Source organism: Salarias fasciatus, chromosome 14, assembly GCF_902148845.1.
Source record: "Salarias fasciatus chromosome 14, fSalaFa1.1, whole genome shotgun sequence".
In the NCBI taxonomy this organism is placed as follows: Eukaryota; Metazoa; Chordata; class Actinopteri; order Blenniiformes; family Blenniidae; genus Salarias; species Salarias fasciatus.
Window position 1 is genome coordinate 36,237,714 of NC_043758.1, and position 18,271 is coordinate 36,255,984.

The window sequence follows — 18,271 nt, forward strand, 5'->3', positions numbered from 1 at the left end:
TGTGAGGAAATGAGTCGTCCAGCTTAACAAAGCCCCGACGAGGCGTCAATAGAGACGAGTTAAGTTTCCTGTTTGCAGGCTGTCGCTGGAGCAAAGTCTAAAAACACCTGAGGGAAAAACACACACGTCTTCAGAACACAACTCAGGGTTTGTCCACAATATCTTCTTTAATTTTACAATAATTACAGAAAACTACAGGACATGTTGAAAACACACTAACTGGACATCATCGTCGTCATCATTACTTTTAAAACATGACAGCTTGAGAACTGAATACTTTATCTTTTAAAAGGAGTTTCTGTCCACCTGACAGAATTATACAAACATTTTAATACTTTGTATTAAGAAACAACATGATATGAGAACACTTGATAAAACAGAGGCAGCCTGTGGGTGCGGCGCCGCCCCTGTGGAGGGCCCCGGCGCTCCTACGCCTTGGTGATGTGGCCCTCTTTGATCAGGAAGTCGTAGATCTTCCGGGTCTTGTTGACGTCGATCTTGATGAGCGCCCGGGCCTGCGCCAGCCGCAGCCCGCCCTGCCGCCGGCACTCGTTCAGCAGCGCCTGCTTGTACTCCAGGTAGGCGCCCGGCACCAGGCGCACCACCTGGCACAGCTGCAGACGGGAGGAACAGCGGCGTGAGCTCAACTTTCCCGCGCCGCTCGTCTCCGCGCGGCCGAGTGAAACGCGGCGATGATCGCTTAACCGCCTCAAGGTCACGAATACGGGAAAAGAAGAGACGCTGATGACGAGAAAGAGCTGAACCCTGAACAAGGAGCAGCCGTGAAAACATCTGTACAGACGCACATCTGGCCCTCGGAACAGCAGTGACTATTTCTCTGAACTGATCCTGATTCATCCTGATTTAAAGCGACACTAAGGAACTTTTCAACCTTAATAAAACATTTTAATATCTTTTGTGATGATACATCGACTTACAACGAGTTGAATGACCCCTCTGTCACGGGCTGAGGGCGTCAGTATTGCTTTCACTTGGACTAAGAAACTGTGAGGAGGGTGGTAGGAACCCTGCACACGGCATGCGTCACATTATGATATAACATCGTTTAGCCACCATTAGATCTATTACCTCGTCGCTATCCGTCCTTCACACAGCCACTGGAAACAAATGCAGGCGAGTTCAGTCCTACAGCGCGCCAACCGGAGCAGCATTTTATGACGCCACGCACTAGTCCTCATGGGAACTGTAGTATTTGTTCAGGCAAAACACTACCGCTTTTGTCCACTGGCGCCGCCAAAATCAACGGAAACTGAAAGTTCCTTAGTGTTGCTTTAACTGCAGGTGTGAAGTAAACATTTTCAGACTGATTCACAGCGTTTCTGACTGTCAGCAGTTCATCACCGCTTTCCTGAAGCTTCTTCTCATCCTCGCTGTTGAATTCATTTCTTTTTTTAAAGACCATAGAGCATATTCCTCACACGCACGCAACGCGCGCACGCACGCACGCGTCACTACGGCCGTGATTAAACCGTCCAGTGTTGACTCTGCTGTGACGCGGTGGGAAACGTAAACAGCTGTAGTGGAGGCTCAGCCGGTTCACCTGTTTCCATGGTAACGGCAGCACAGCTTCTGATGGTGCCAGTTAGAAAAACTTTTAATAAAAATGGGTGGAAAACAGGTAGCAGTCCCTGGAGATGCCCGTTTCTAGCTCCTGAATTCACCTGAATGAAAGTAGCTACACATATTGTAGCCGGTGAAAACGCTGAAAGTTTGAATTTTTAAGCCTGATTTCTCCTTTTGCTTTGATTAATGTCAACATCAGTGGAAGCCGTCAGGTCTCAACCGGGAAACCAACAAGAAGGAGATGAAGGATGAAAGTGTTTGGTGGGTGATGAACAGACAGCTGTGTCTCGCACCTCTTTCTCCCGCTCGTTCAGCTTCTCCGTCCCCGGCAGGCCGGTCAGGTTGAGAGGAGGGGCGCTCCGCCGGCCTGTTGCTGCCAACGCCAGGCCAACACACAACAAACAACAGCGATCAGACAACGCCGGCAGCGGCGCCGCGACACACTCGCTCCTCTGCTGGGAATGGACGGGCGGGCAAATGTTTACAGCCGACAAGCTGAATCAAAGCGGAGGAGAGCTCCGGAGGTGAGGGGGAGGGGAGGGAGAAATCAGCCAGGTAAACATGCATGTCGGGGCCGAGTGTGTTTATGGAGGAGTGTGAGCTTCAACGTGCCGGAGACACGCCGCCTACCTGACACGGTGATGGTGGTGACTGCCGGGGTGATGCCTGCGTCGCTGCGAGCACAGAGAGGAGCGTTATTACCTCCACAAGCCTGTTTACACACACACACGCACGCACACACACACACACACACACAGTGTCCCACTTCCACAGCCTCTCTGTTCTGTGTTCGCTCCAGAATCCAAACAGGATGAATCATGGCAATTCATGTTGGTTTTTTTTTTTTTGTTTGTTTGTTGTCAAGTAGAATAATTAGAAGCGCTTGGTTGAAACCCAAAGACGAGGCTTCATGAGGAGCGGCACTTTGCAGAGACTAAAAATAGCGGAGAGTCTGCGGTGGAAGAGGGGTGCTCAGCGATCCGGGCGCCTCGCTGCGCGTCCCTCCTCCACCGCGGACGCCGCCCGGGCGGACGGAGCCTCACATGGCCGCCTGCTTGCTGAGCCACTGCTGACAGGCCCGGCCGTCCTGGATGTACTGCAGCACGTCGCACAGCATGGTCCTCTTCCGCCGCTCGTCCTCACGCATCCGCTTCACCCGCTCGTACACCTTCGCGCCTGACGGGACGGAATCACAGGATTCAAACTACCAACACTTTCCAAATGATCAGCGATCGCCTGCAAGCGCAGCTCTACACACACATTTTGTATCTCACACTTGTCTATAAAGAACAAAGAGACTTTTTCCTGATTTATGCGAGAAACTTTAAAACTACGTCTTATCCAGCCAGAGGAGGAAAAAGGTGAAAGTTGACGGACTGCAGAAGGACTTGATCCCCGCTCTCCTGTACTCCTGCAGCCGGCGGATCTCCCTCCTCAGCTCGAACTCCACTGCAAGGGGAGGAAAGGTGAAGCCGGTTAAATGCAAATGGAACTCACACAGCTGCAGCAGCGTTTTTTAGGCCACAACAGCGTCACGAGGAGCTCAGATCAGGTCGGCTCAGTCCTGCCGGTCGCCAGTTAACACAGATGTTATTCTGGTAAATCTCAGGATCTTCTGTGGGCTTTCTGCACTCGAATATCTCTTCAAAGTCCACAACTTCTTGGTGGGTCTGTTTGTTGCTCGGCAACAGAGCAAGTAAATGGTTTGGCACAAAACCCATGAGTGGAGAGGAAAAACTGTGAGTTTTTTTTTTGGCTCAAATGAGGAAAAACTCCTTTGGAAAAGAGGTGGAATCACTCAGAAGCTAAACCCAAACTACAGAAACTTCATTTCCCAGACGCTGTGAAGGATGCGTGAGGGCGGCGGGACACCGGCGGACAGATACTAACGCGCGTGGCTTTCGATGAACTTGTCGTGTTCGGTGGGTCCGACCACCCGGGCGAAGCGCCGCATGGCGTCGTACAGCTCCTGCACCTCCTTCGGGTAGCATCGCTCCAGCACTGCCGGGGGGGAGAGGAGAGAGGCGGGTGAGCAGACGCCGCCGCCGCCGCCGCCGCGGCGCCCAGGATGCTTGAGAGAGACGCTGCCAGTCAGGTGTTATCAGGGAGCAAGCGGCGCTCTCAATCATATAAAAGCCTTTTAATTGGCTCATCTTACAATTCTGTGTGAATAAATCACTTTTTGTGAAATTCAGTCCTTTTGAATCTGTAGGAATGAAAACTGTCTGCATGCTGAAGATGCTCCGCTGATAAATCAGAGAGGATATTATGTCGCTCTAATCAAGATGAAGGAATCGTTACAAACACTCAGTTTTAAGAGTTTTATAATCTGCTCAAGCCAGAATTATGAAACAGGAGAACACATTAAATTACATTCAGAGTCTTTGGCTTCATTGGTTAATAAGCAGATGAGCGTTTTATTTATGTGAACTCCATTTAGAAGTGTCTTCTGGGAATGTTGGATGTTTAATTCAACTTGATGCACCGACACCTGACCAATCGATTCTTCATAATTCCATATTATCACGCGATGATCATCAAAAAGCAAGAGAGCGGCATAAATAATGGACGTTACAGGGCTTCACTTCACTTCACTAATCTGATGCTTCTTCGGGCGACGGCTGCTTGCTGGTTGTTTCCCTTTCAGATGATATGAGGACTGATCTGTTTCCCATAAAAACAAGACTTTGATTGTTGGTGCACAACATGTCCTGAGCTCAGTATTTGATGAAAAGTAGCAGAAGTGAATTAAATGAATGTTTTTGCAGCTGCAAAAACATTCATTTAATTCAATTCTGCTACTTTTCACCAAATGTTGAGCTGCAGGCATGTTGTGTATCTCAACACTGGAATGTTCAACATTAAGGGTTTGTCCTCATTGATTATAATAATCAGACTGAAGCAGTCCACAGCAGGTCTGCGGTGTGTGGAAACACCTGATCGGATGCTTATCCGGCTGCAGCTGGACATTTATTAGAATTCTCTGAGATTAACAGCTTGTGCCATTTTTACCTCCGCGCCATTAAAACACAGCCGCACAATAAGATTATATCATTAAAAGAGCCTCCAGCAGAGGATTACGTCCTGCAGGCAGTAATTAAATATGACATTTCTATTGATCCCTTTCACCTGTTTTATACCGATGTGTGCAAAACAAATGCCATCAATTAGAGCTCATTCTTTCATTACTGCAGACTTACTGAGTTGAACTTGATCACAATTTGTCAATTAATAAATAACTAAATCATAATTATGAAAAACAGCTCATTTCTTCTAATGTACACTCTCTCATCCTGGAAAACTCGCCTGGAGAGTATTTCCTTTAATTAATGTTCCATTTAAAAAAAAAGAGTCAATTTTAAAACCCCACAGCTGAAGTTTCACCCTCATATCGCTGATTTTTTTTTTCCAAGCAACACTTCAAGAATAGAAGAATCTCAGTTTAACGCCACGAACAATGAAGAGAAGTCCTGTAATTCCTCCCACAGGGGAAAGAAAAAGGCTCATTTTTGGCATTTCTGCCTCAAAAAAACATACACCTTCGAAACGATGAGTTCCTCTGAATACCCAACAGCTACTGAAAACAGACCGACTCAACAGCTGGTTTTTCCCCCCGACCGCGAGGCGACAGGTGTGTTCGACATGCAGCTTCGTTTGTTTTCCTTTTCCAAATTAGAGTCAGGTTGAAAGTGTGAGGAGACCGTCCGGCTGAGACACGCTGGACTTGATAAAAGCGGATGAAGCATCAGGAGCGTCCTTGTGATTTGTCGCGGCGACGCTCCGCTGAGGTGCGCTCGCCACAGTCCACTCACTCTGGCAGCAAACACACACTCCAGAGCCTGGCGCCTCGTCTGGAGGCAGCGGCCCTGTTGCCGAGTAACAGGCGAGGGTTAAAGCCGGGGAGGGATGCTGCTCTGTGTGTGTGTGTGTGTGTGTGTGTGTGTGTGTGTGTGTGTGTGTGTGTGTGTGTGTGTGTGTGTGTGTGTCAAGACTCCAGCGTGTGAGCTCTAATTAGCAGCTGCCATCTCGGGCAGAACTCTCGGGCCGGTGTTGATTGGGATCACCGTGGCGACGCTGGACGTTTGTGTGGTTTCACGGCAACACGGCTCCGGTCTGAACCGCTCAACGAGACGAACGGGACGGACGACGGCGCTCAAACAACAACAACAGCAACAGAAACAACAGCGGAGGCAGCGGTCAGTCTGCCTGCAGCAGCCACTCAGACATGATGCTGAGAGCTGACACACACACACACACACACACACACACACACACTTTGACAGTCTCCATGACAACCGGTCTGCAGCTCTACAGCTACGCTGAGTTCCCTTTTGTCTTGAAGGACCGGAGAGAGCGATAGTGGGGGGGGGGGGGGGGGGGGGGGGGGGGGGGGGGGCAGGAGACATAAATAAACAGTGTGATTAGCCAGGTGGGGTGTGGAGGGATGAACCCCCCCTCGCTGCATTAATCCCGTGACAGCTCGCGGAGGACGATTAAAGCCGCTTCGACGGCCGGGCCAAACAAAAAAACAAAACACGTCACAGAATCAACACGGCGAGCGGCGACGTCCCGATCAATGCTTCCAATAATTCTGACGATAAAGCGACTTTCCAGATCCACGAACAATGAAACCATTCCACCAAATACCCAGACGCTTCAGATCACAGTATCTGACTCCTCCAACCTGAACACACACACACACACACACACACACACACACACACACACACACACACACCTGCACTAAACAAGCTTTCCTTTCAACATTTAAAAAACAGCAGAGCAGGGAAAGTTGCGTTAACGCCGGCCGCTACGGCGCAGGAGCCTGGCTGCAGCCAGGATTCAGACGGATCTCAGGGCTGGACTCACGCTGAAATTTCCGCAGGTTGATCAATCCGTGGTCCCGGATTATCCTGGAAGACACAGGACATTCTGGTTACTGCTGCAGGTCGTTTACACTCGCTGCCTTCTTCAACACACACAGCTCTGGCATGAACCCCGGAGTGCAAAGCATGGAAATAAAACCAGGAACGGAGTGTGTATCCACACACACACACACTCTTTCAGGAATAAATTAGGACAATTTACACTTAACGTGAGGAAATGAAAGGTGCTGCTGAGCTGGACTGTGTTTCACTGACGCTTCTCTAAACTTCACCACCACTGTTCACTGGAAGCTCCAGAAACCCCGGCCACTTCTCCAGACACCCCAAACTCCGAAAACACACCCTTCAAATCCCACCTTCCAGATTTCTGGCAGCTGGGTTTTCTTGCGTCACCCTGACAGGAGCTGCTTTTACGAGTCTTTAACGCCGGTGACTGGAGGGAGCCGGGACTGAGCACCTTCCACCGGGATCCGCAGCGCCATCGCAGCTCTTTAAACTATTTTCAGTCTCCTAACCTTTGCGAGGATTTATTGCACGGCTGTTTTATTAGACTGGATTAATGTGAGGGAGCTGCACTCAATAAACTGACGGCCCAGAGTATTTCCAGTCCGCCTTCACGGCGAGGTTCTCAAGGACACGCTGGGAGTGCGGCAGGGGGACGAGAGCCGACGTCTGTTTGGAGACGACGAAGCGGCGATGTGTCGGCGTTCATGGATATGTACGAGCAGTAGTCCCTCCCTGGTTCAGTATGTGTTTAAACGTTGGAGCACAGTGAGGAGTGAGCCGCTGTAAACCAGAGAGGAGAATTAAACATCTCTACACAGTCGCTAAGCTGTCAGGAGGTTTATTCTATAAAATATACATTTTTTTTTTTTAGAGTTTTAACATAACGCACTGATAAGACAGGATTAGCTTTGTGAAACAATAGAATCAACCTTTCCTGGATTCTGTTACCCAGGTGTTCTGCAGGTGAATCTTTACTTCATCCTTTAATTCCTATTTGCACATTTCATATAGCTTATTCTACGACTCGTTCTTGGAGTTTTATAGAATTCAATTTGAACCTCATAAATCCAGGGCTGTTTTTCTGAAACCTGGCGCCGCACTCCCACAGTTCACGTGTTTCTGAGGCTTCTCTGTCACATTTTGAATTTCCCTTCACTTCAGTCCTTCACACATTCCCTGCATCTCCGTCGGAAGCGACTAGAAGATTCAGCTCCTTTCCTGAGATTAGATCAACACCAGGACCAACAGGCTGCAGCTCAAACGACCGGATGAGAGGCTGAGGGGCAGAGCTCAGGCCTCCCTGACAGCCCCTCGGTCAGCCGGGATAAAAACGGCTGCTGGGATTCCTGAGGGGGGGGGGAAACACACATGCCGGTCCAGCCTGACATGCCGTTCGCGCCCGGCCCGCGGAGCTGCCACTCGTTAGAGCTGATTTAGTGACGGCTGTGCAGCAGCGCGGCTTTCCAGCAACGGCAGCCAGCAGGAGGCTCTGGAAACCGACCACTGTCTTCAAAGAGAGCGAAGGTAAACAGACATAAACTCCTCTCATAATTTATTCTAACCGCGCACGATGCAGGGAGGCGTCCGCCGTCCCTCAAACCCTCAGTCGCATTAAAACACGGGGCGGTTTGTGAAGAGCACCGACTGAAAGCTCCACTCTGCTCAGAGGCCGGAGGACCGCCTCGCGATGAGCGTACGTCAGGAAAAAAACCACCGCTGCGCTGAACTGAAAACACAGATCTGTCAGAGCAAGATACGTAACAACGACCGGAAATCTAACGACCCAAACTGTGATTAAAAAAAAGAAAAACGAAGAAAAAATGAGGTTATTGTGCAACAAAAGCATCATCTGTGACGACTGCGAAGCTCAGTGTCTTGTACTAACCAGCTGATCAAACTCAATGATGAGTGGAGATGTTAAATTAAGGCTCTCTTATTTATCATCACCTGAAAACAAACCATTCCAGAAGCCGGACCGTCGTACCAGTCTGGACTGGTTTCAACTGGACACAGGCTGCCAGCAGAAACAGGAGTCGCTTCGGAGCGACCCTCCAGTCTCTCCTGCTCGCCCTGTCAGCCTAAACCCGAGCTCCTCGCCTGGGGACCGACGCACCGACACACTCCCCCCCGTTTCCAGTAACATTCGGGGTTCGAACCGGGGTTTTCGCACCCCGAACGGCTGTGTGCCGTTTGTCACGAGAGCCTGAAAGAAAAAAGGCTTGAATATTCAATAATAACCAGGCTGCTGACTCTGTGACAGACCGAGGCTCCTGAGAGCCTTCAACAGAATAATGAAGGTTTGGATTAGAACTCATGAATACATCTGCATGTTGCAGGTATTAACACAGAGGCCGCAGACGGGGCTTTGGAAGCGTCTGGCTCGTAGATTTTAATTCACTCCGAGATGCATTTATTCAACCTGAGAGCATAAAGAAGCACGTGAGGGAGTTGAGGGTTCCTGGAGGTCAGTGGAGAAGCTTCTGAGGCCATCTGCTGGCAGACTGGCAGCGTTACAGCGTGATCAACAGACGCTTCACAAATTAAAGAGGAAAAAAAAAGACTTACTTCTTCCTTCTTTGTCTCTCCTTTAATCGTGAGTGATAAATATCGACAACAGCGAGCTTCAGCGCTGAAAAGGAGAACATGTGACACGTGAGGGCGTGGCTCGCTGCACGTCTGTGTCTGAAAGCAAGACGGGCGATAGCTGGACGCACCGTGCAGGATGTCTGAGTCATCGTCCACGAAGTCGATGTCTTTCAGGTCCCACTCTGCATAGTTGTCAAACTCCTGCGTCAAAGGGGGGGAAAATGATTTCCACAATCTTTCCGCTGGATGGAAGTTCAAACGTCTCCAGAGGACGATGAACAATTCATGAGGCGAAGCGAAGCGAGCGGCGAGATGAATCACTCAACACCGGCATGAGTCACTGTTTCAATAACAGGTAATATCCAGCCCTCTAGTGGCGGCCCGCCGATTTAGTGGTGTCGACAGGCAACACTGGCATGCACGCACGCGCGCACGCACGCACACGCACGTACGCAGAGTATCGCTCACCTCCATGAAGTCTGCTCGGGCAGGCATGTATCCAGCCATGTCTCGGGACAGCACCGAGTCGAACGTGGGCCGAGGGGGGTCGTCGCTGGCTGCGCCACCAGAAAAGGAAGAGAACAGCAGATTTCACTTCCGAGAGACTCGCTTCTGTAACATTTACACTGACATTTGTGGCACCGGTTCCGAGCTGGCACTGACTCCGGAGTCGGTGAAAGTGAGTGGTGAGCTCAAACCGGGCGGCAGATGGAGACCTGGAGCCAGAGAGGAGACGTGACAACTCTGACTCAGCAGCTGCGTCCGTCCAACTGTCTGGCATCGAGCCTCAAGCCGGACAGTTTCATTTCCTCGACTATATTCAGAGGTTTGTCTCTCTATTGTATCTGTGAAGTCAATTTCTCATTTATCTGAATTGTAAATAAACAAAATGTATCTTTTTCTGGATGGTTTATATAAATCTATCTGGCTTTCTATCTCTTCTTGTATCATAGTTTTTTTTCCCCACAAATAGTTTTAAAATTGTAAGCTGAAATAATGTGATTAATTTAAATCATGCTCAGAAATGGAGGCGAGAAGAGTTGATTTTCGTCCCTCTACTCAAAAGAGAAAAGAGAAACAGTATTCAGTGTGAAAATATTTTCTATCTTAAACAGGATCAGTTCTACGCCAGCAAAGTTTAGAAGATTTACAATAATATTAAAGAATTCAAACGTTTCATATATTTTCACTCTGATGACTTCAGCAAAGCTGAGTTTAGGACAGAACTGAATCCTTCATGATGGTCCGGCAGCTCAGATATTTACAGGCCGCCATCTGTTTAGCTGTTTGGTCCACATGGAGGTAAAGAAGCAGTTTGGAGAGAAGCTGCTCCTCCTTCAGTCTCTCCTGGATCAACTCCTCTACATGTTCAGATATCTGAATTTAACGATGCATTTTTTTAAAACATTCAAATATGAATCCTTGTAATTGGAAGATTCTACATTTTAGCTACCTTACATTCAGCTTAAACTTGAGAGAGATGACAGATTTTTCTAGCATCACTGCACACTTGAATTTTGAATTCTCACTTGATTGAAAGACAAGCCGCTCCTCCGCTGCTGCGGCGTCTGTACACATCTAAAAGAGGAGCCGTTCGGACTGTCGTGAAGAAGAACCTCCAGGTGCTTACGTTTAAAGGGGATGGCTCCCTCTGCGTAGCGATAGTCTTTCGTTTTGCGCAGGCTGAGTAAGGTGGAGGAGAAGAGCGGGTTGTTGATGAAGTTCTTCATGTAGTGGCTCTCACACTCCTCTTTGGTTTTGCTGCGCATCTGATAGGCCACATCCTGCCTGAGGACGACGAATCAAACAGCAGCTCAGTGGAGACGACGGCTTACCTTCACAATCTGTTAACCTGTTGTCTATTCTCTCAAATGATCTGACGTTATTTGGTTTTTATCACGATGAGAAACACTGAGGAAATATTCAGAATAATGAAGCCAAAGTCAAAAGATTAGGATCATAAATGTAGCTGTAATGATCTATTAATTAAATCATTTCTGAATTAAAAAAATGTCATGTGAAGGAAAAGTTTGAACTGAGAAGCTTCAGTTTAATTCATCCATCTTTCCTGTTCTATACAGAGAGCAGATATTCTATTTTGTTGTATTTATTTACATTCAAGTGAACATGAACACTGAGCCTTAGAACCCAATAGTCTGAAACTAACATAAAAAACTTAAAATCTTTTCATTTTAAACTTTTTAATGAGGCAGAAACCCTCACTGGAATGAAAAACAATCAGCTTTCAGGTGTGCATTCAATCACCTGATGTTCTGGATCAAAATTAAAGAAACGTGTGAAACTGAAAAAAAAAAGTCCCTTCTGTTTAACATCGTCGTTCAATCAATAACATTAAAGTCTTAATAGTGAAATTCATAAAGGTAAAAAAAAAAGTGAGAACCTTTATTGAGTGGTGAGTGTTACATTTCAGCCTTTAACTGAAATGATTAATGTTTAACTTGAGGGCAAACAGCAGCAGTTAAACTTTTCATAGTTTCAACCCCGAGGCGCTGAAACTCAACGTCTGGACTGAAATGAAATCCTCAAACATTGCAGAGAGTTTCTGAGGAACAGATGAGTTCAGTCCAGTGAAATAAAAATGTAAAAAATCCCCCCCAAAAAACAAACCCCTCTGTACAATTCATTTACAGTTTTTCTCCATTGGTTCGGCTCATTTCTTGAAACTGAAATTACATTTTCAAAACTCGAAGATCATTTGGCAAAATGGTCTTACAGTTCAGCTCAACCCCATAGTTCACTAGCAAAAGCTCATCTCTCTCTCAAAACTGTTCACTCATGTTCCAAAGCTTCATTTCTTTCCCATATAAACAGTCAGACCCTCCAAATTGTAAAGATCCTTCTCAACAGCTTCGGCTTATTTCTCAAAACAGACCGGACGTTCTCAGTTCTCTTGGTTCTCTTGTCAAAAACAACCTGAAGGTTCAGCAGAACCACACGGTTCACCTGTCAAAGATCAGATCTCTTCCAAAACAGTTCACTTGGGTGGAAAAACTAAATTTCTTTCTCAAACAAATGGTCATTGTCCTCAAAATGCTTTGTCCCTTTGACATTGTGTGAGCTCTGACAGTCAAAATGTTTAGATGTTTTGTCATTAAGGGCAGAGGACCACTGAAATATCCCTCATCTACCTTTCTGCCTGGGCCCAGTGCTTCATTCACAATGGTTACTGTGATAGTTTTTATTTTCTTCTTTGGGTTTTTTAGCCAACAGAAAATATTGTGTATAAGAAAATGAAGCCAAAAAGCATTTTACAGTAAGAACCTTCAAGTTCTGATTCACACATCGCTCTCATGCCTCCAAGGAAACTGTTATAATTTCTATTCACACACAAAGCAACTTCCATCCATCGGAGTTCAATATACTGCAAAATAAAAACAAAGAAAAAAAAAAAAAAGGGAAATTGTATGTAGCCCAATGAACTGTAATTGAAGCTGGAGTTTCACAGCTCACTTCTTCACTGGTCTCCCTCCTCACCATCCTGACTGTCCTCACCTTCATGCAAACACATCCATGTCTGGTATTGACGGCATTGTGTGTGTTTTTGACTAATTTTGACAGTTGAACAGATGATTTTGCAGGGAGCAACCATCAGACTGAGAATCAATCAATCAGTTTAGATCAACGTGACCGATTCACTTGGGAATTGTACTAAATCTAGCCTTACTGTGCTTAATCATTTGCAATGATTTTCTGAGACATTGAAACATGTATTAAGACATTTCCAATGTGATGACATGAATGAGAAATACCGTTCTGTTGTGAGCAGTTACAGGGTAGTTTGGAGATTTGTCCATGTTGTTTTGAAAATGTAATTTCGGTTTCAAGAAATGAGCCAAACCAATGGAGAAAAACTGTAAAACACTCTACTTTTGACAGTTTATTCCCTTCATTTTCCTTTACATGTCTACAACTTGTAACTTTAAATTTGGAATAACAACCAGCAGTACTGACCGAGCTGGAACTGAGAGTTTTCTCTTAGAAGATTAAAATGTGGAGATAAAACAAAGTATGTTCCTACATTTCGAGTATCAAATCACTCCTGTTGGTGAAGAAGTTTACGAGCCATCCCGTTTGTTCACAGCTCCAAAGCAAAGCGCAGCGGCACTCACCAGTTGCCGAAGCCACAGTCCATGACCGCCTCCAGCAGAGCCATCTCCTCCTGGGCCGTCCATCCCGGCTCCAGGACGGGGAAGTCTGACGTCTGCGTGTGAGGAGGTGAACAGTGAGGCTGGACAAACGCCTCTCACATGAAGACACTTTGGTTTACTTACCATAATTTCATATTTGTGGTCACTCTGATGCTTCTTGTACTCAAATCCTCGAGTGAAACACTGAAATAAAAGAACACTGAATTGAACTGGAGCAGGGAAACCAGAGCCTCTCTGTGTGTTCTTGTGTTTCCACGAGTTTATTTTACGGATGTGTGTGACTTTAATGTTTGTTTGGTTAAAAGCTGACCCTGATTGGCCTGCCGGTGTGTGTGATTGTGGGTCTCAGCCTTGAGATGGACAGTCAGAGCCAAGTTGGGTCATATATGACTTCAAATACAGGCAGGATGTGTGTTCCTGTTTGGAGTTTGTATGTCCTCCGCTTTCCTCCCACAGCCTATAAACATACATGTGAGGTTAACTGGTGGTGCTGAATTGCCCCTGGTGTGAATGTGAGTGTGTGTGGCTGTCGGTCTCTCTGTCCCTCTGTGTTTGTGTAGCGGTGTGGGGGAGCGATGGTGGGGGTGGGGCTTCATCAGAGGAGACAGCAGAGCGGACGCCACTCTGGGTGTCAAGGTGAATCCATGATTCTGTGATCGATCGTGGGGGTTTCTTTGAGGAATCACTCTGATCCTGGATTGGTTTCACCTGTTTGATGAATCCTACTAGTAAGCCTGAGCCCTCTGGTTTAGGACTGGATGAGCCTGGGTCAGTCATTCATCCTGGATGTCTGAATCCTACTTTGTGCAATAGGCCCCGGCTTTGGAGGAAAAACCAGCTGAAAGCAGTGGATTGTAGTAAAAGAACTGCGCCTCATATTATAATATTCACAGTAATGGTAACAATGATGTCACGCTGGAAAAAGTAATTAGTTAGATTACTCGTTACTAAAAATAGTAAGGCCGTTTATTTTAACACCATTACTCCCATCACTGGTCTTGACAATAAAGCTCAGTTTGACCTAGATATGCAAATGAGCAGATATGCAAATTAGATGGTGACATCATTTAGAACTTTCCTGACTGAGGAGTTGGCAACAATGTATCTGTTTAAAAGCAACATTGTTTTTCTTTCCTCTTACAAAACACAATAAAATCCATGATGTTTAATCATTAAGCATTTAATATAAATATTATCATTATTTCACATTATGGATGACCTGTCCAGGGTCAGAGTGAACCGTGCTCTCACCCACAGTGAGCTGGGATTGGCTCCATGCCCTGCCAGCTGATGGGATGGATGGAACCAAGCTTTATTTTGACACCTCAGATTAAACATTTCATCTTTTTCTATTATTTGTGTCCTAATTTCACTACATCCTAATGGATCCCCACTCTGTTCTTTTCTGCTGCTTGTTTTTCAGTTTCTAATAACATTTCCTGGGAAAACACTAACCTGTAGACAGAGCAGGAAAGGTGAAGGTCCGCATTCTGCACACTTGATGTAGGGCTCAGTCAGGTAAGAGGAACAGCCTCTGCACGGAGGTTTATCAAAAGGATCATCTGCAAGGAGTTACAAGACATGTGAGCTGTGAGCTGCTACATAATGCTCCACACGAAAAGGCTGGTTAAAGTGACCAAACACTGAAAGGGCTCTTCTAGTGAGATGTAAACAACATGATTCTCACACAAAACTACAACTCACTGCATTGTAGCTTTAGCTGAAGGAATGTTACCGCACTTTGCTTATAGCGTAAAAACTGTTCAGACACAAATGAGAATACACAATACAGCAACAAGTCAAGTAATGCTGGAGAAAAGCTTTTACACGCCGCTAAATGCTAACACGAAGCTAGCACAGAGCAGCTAAAGCGGCTAACTGCAGAAACGGAGAGAAATGGCGACAGAGAGTCATCTTAAAAACTGCAGCGGCCACATTTAATAGAGGCTTGATGTGAACACTTACTGGTAAAAGACGCCAGGCGATCCATTTTATGATGTTTGTTTGGGATTAACTAAAACCAGAACCGATGTTTTGTCTCGATCTGTTTTTCGGAGTTCGCAAGTAAACCTCACCTTCGAAGTCAAAACCAGTCGAACTCAGAGCGGTCGATGAGGTCTTTCAATTCGTTTAGTCCTAGTTTTGTGGCATTTAGCATCATTTTGTCTTAATCAGTCTTTATTATTGTTTCATCCATCTTGTTTTCCTCCTTTATAGTTTATTTTCTTGGAAAAATTAGTCTTTCATTGTTATTTTGTCTGATCTTTACAAAATTGACTGAGAGAAAAAGGCAGTGTGGTCATTCTGAATGCCACCACAGGGTGTTGATGTTGCACTGTTTGCTCAATGAAAGCGACAACCGCCTTGCAGTCTTTTGTCTCCCTCTCAGAATACACCACCACCTGAGCCTTGTGTGCTCCATGCATTAGGCTGAGTAATGGAAAGACAGACGATGGATGTGGGAATTCAGCACATTTACAACCCCATGCTGCTTTTTGCCCCCCATAAAATCCTTTCAGGAGTGCTGCCTGCCCTGAAAATGACTGAAAAAAGAAATACTTCTCTCCAGCAATAACAAGCAATAAAAATATCTGCAGTTCCTGATATTTTCCATCTACTGCATCCAACTTTGGCCCCCAAATCAAATGCCAACGGCAGCAATTAGAGGCCACCCCTGTGACTTGCACAACAGGAGACATGGCAAAACAAACATCTGACAGCCTTGTTGCATAAAACTGCAACTGTGCACAACTCAAAGCCACGAAACATGAACAAGAGAAATGTGGAGATGTGGAGATGTGAGTGAAGTGGACCCCTGATCCGGTGCAGATGTGCCAGCAGCAGCAGCAGCAGCAGCAGCAAGCTGGCAGCAGTGTGAGCATCAGGATAATGGTGTTAAACCAGGCCTATCACTTTACCTTAGTTGCCTTGTATGAAGAATTTAATCCCTCTGACATTTGGCTTTTATTCCACTCAGTGCCAAAGGATTAGGCTATGTGCTTCATGTTATTTGTCAAATCTAAATAGAATTCATTCCACAAGAGCTATGAACCCATAATAGGGCTTTAGTTCCGCTACCGAAGTGCACATTGGGGTGAAACTGTGTGTGTTCTCCTTTCCTCTTGCTACCTTCGGCCCTCTCATTGAGGACAATTCGCAGTGACATGTGCGTTCAGTTGCGTACGCTGCATCGCGCGTGCCGACCCCGCGGGGCTGCGTCTGACCTCTGGGGAGAGACTCAGCGGGCCTGAGAGCCCCGAGCGATGCAGATCCATGAGTAACGACAAAGTGGCCGTCCGGCAGACTGTGCATGAAAACACAGAAAGGAGGGGACAGCAGCACTTTCCCTCAGAGGAATCTCCAGCTCACTGTCAGAGTTTGTTTAACACGCCCATGAGAGCGATATGATTTATTTATCTTTAAAAGGGGAACTTCTCATTTCAGTGTGACGGTTTGCCGTGTGAGTGCTGCGTGGATGAAGCCAAATTTCCCCCCTGTGCTCTTATGAAGCTCCATATAAACACTGAAGCTTTTGTCTCTGCGAGATGTGGACTTTATGACTGAAAGTATGTGACATAAAAACCTCTGCAGAATGTTGAGAGGGCTAAACGTCCCATCCCAAAAACCACGGCTGCTAGAAGACCGGCTGCATGTGAAGACGACATCTCATTTCTCATGTTTCTGAAATTTAATGTGCAGATATGAAGATGAGTCATCATTTTTAATGCATTTCCAATTTGGAACTTTTACATCTGTTTATGATTTTGTTAACATATTAAAGTTTAAAGAAGTTGGATCTTTTTTTATTTTTATTTTAAATAATATTACAAAACAAAAGATAAAGCACTTTTACTCTGTCCCCAGGATGTTGAATAAAATGAATCAGGGTGTGAATCACATATGAACTGACCTCTCTGTGAAAACACTTGAAAGTATGCGGAGCAATAAAACTGTTTGGTTTGGTGTAAGTGCTGCTGAAGTGGACGTTTCTGCCTCAGCATGTGAGAAAAAAACCCTGTGCTTTAAAATTCAAGGCCATTTAGTCCAAAAGTTTTATTTTTATCACTTCAGCCAGAAACATCCTTTATAACAAAACTGACATCTGAACAAAGAGACGGTCGACTATTGTATAACTGTGGATTTTGTTTTAAAAAAAGAACAAGATATAAAAGGCAAAGGCATGATGCAAATGCTCACACAATAAAAAGAAAAAACTATTTCCTGATTTTTGCTGAAAGAATGATACTCTGATTCTGTCCTGATCAGATGAATGATGTATGAATTTAATCAGCATTGTCTGTGTGTTTTGGTAAAGTTCATCCAAAAGCTTTTGGAAAAGTCTCAGGTTCTTGTGTAAATAAGCCAAGATTTTACACACCCAGATGGGAAAATAACAGTTTTACAGTTCCAGCAACAAACTCTGGAAATATAATGAACAAATGCTGTAATATTACTGGACTAATATTTGAGCTGGATCTAAGAGGAGGTTTGTAATGCTGATGTTCCTTTGAATACAAAATGAAATCTCATCTAAGGAAGAAAAAGAAGAAAAGTCCCAGAAATATCCAGCAAGCAGTCCCTGTGAGGATGCTGCTTTCTGTTTCCTGATATGTGTGCGGGCGCTGTTGTAGCCTTCATATGAATTTAATAAGCAAAAACCCTCTCACTGCAAGCCAGTCTGAAACGCCAGGGTCAGCATATGTGGGAGCATACTGTATAAAATCACGTCTTGGCAGTGAATGGGGCAGAATCCATTATCCACATGGAGGACTAACAAAGGAAATCATGTCCGCCTGGCCCGGGTGACATGTGTGCTCCCCTTCCACGGCCCCCGCCGCAGCATCGCCGCCTGCTGGGCAGACAACCTGCTGTCTCTGCGGCCACATGCCACCCCCGTCTGCCCGCCTGCACCCCCCGCCTCGTCCTCCCACTCTCCCTCTCCCTCTCCCTCTCCCTCTCCCTCTCTCTCTCTCCCCCCGAGCCCCGGCCCGCCCCCCCCCCCCCCCCCCCCCCCCCCCCCCCCCCCCCCCCCCCCCCCCC

At 46.2% G+C, this 18,271-nt stretch overlaps 1 protein-coding gene across 2 annotated transcripts; it reads right to left on the reverse strand.

Annotated features, from left to right (window-relative positions):
- Positions 1-52: 52 nt before the first annotated feature.
- tada2a (transcriptional adaptor 2A) lies at positions 53-15,336 on the reverse strand. 2 transcript variants are annotated; one of them, XM_030109037.1, is made up of 15 exons: positions 15,197-15,336; positions 14,687-14,793; positions 13,355-13,414; positions 13,193-13,284; positions 10,693-10,850; positions 9,531-9,619; positions 9,191-9,263; positions 9,042-9,105; positions 6,454-6,497; positions 3,475-3,585; positions 2,962-3,033; positions 2,628-2,760; positions 2,215-2,258; positions 1,878-1,957; positions 53-614 (listed from the first exon to the last, which is right to left on the reverse strand). In XM_030109037.1, exons 1-15 carry the CDS (start codon positions 15,219-15,221, stop codon positions 429-431), a joined length of 1,338 nt encoding a protein of 445 aa, XP_029964897.1. In that variant the 5' UTR covers positions 15,222-15,336; the 3' UTR covers positions 53-428. The 2 variants fall into 2 exon arrangements, with proteins under 2 accessions (XP_029964897.1, XP_029964898.1); XM_030109038.1 differs by lacking the exon at positions 53-614 and having other exon boundaries at positions 1,915-2,100.
- Between the last annotated feature and the right edge of the window lie 2,935 nt (positions 15,337-18,271).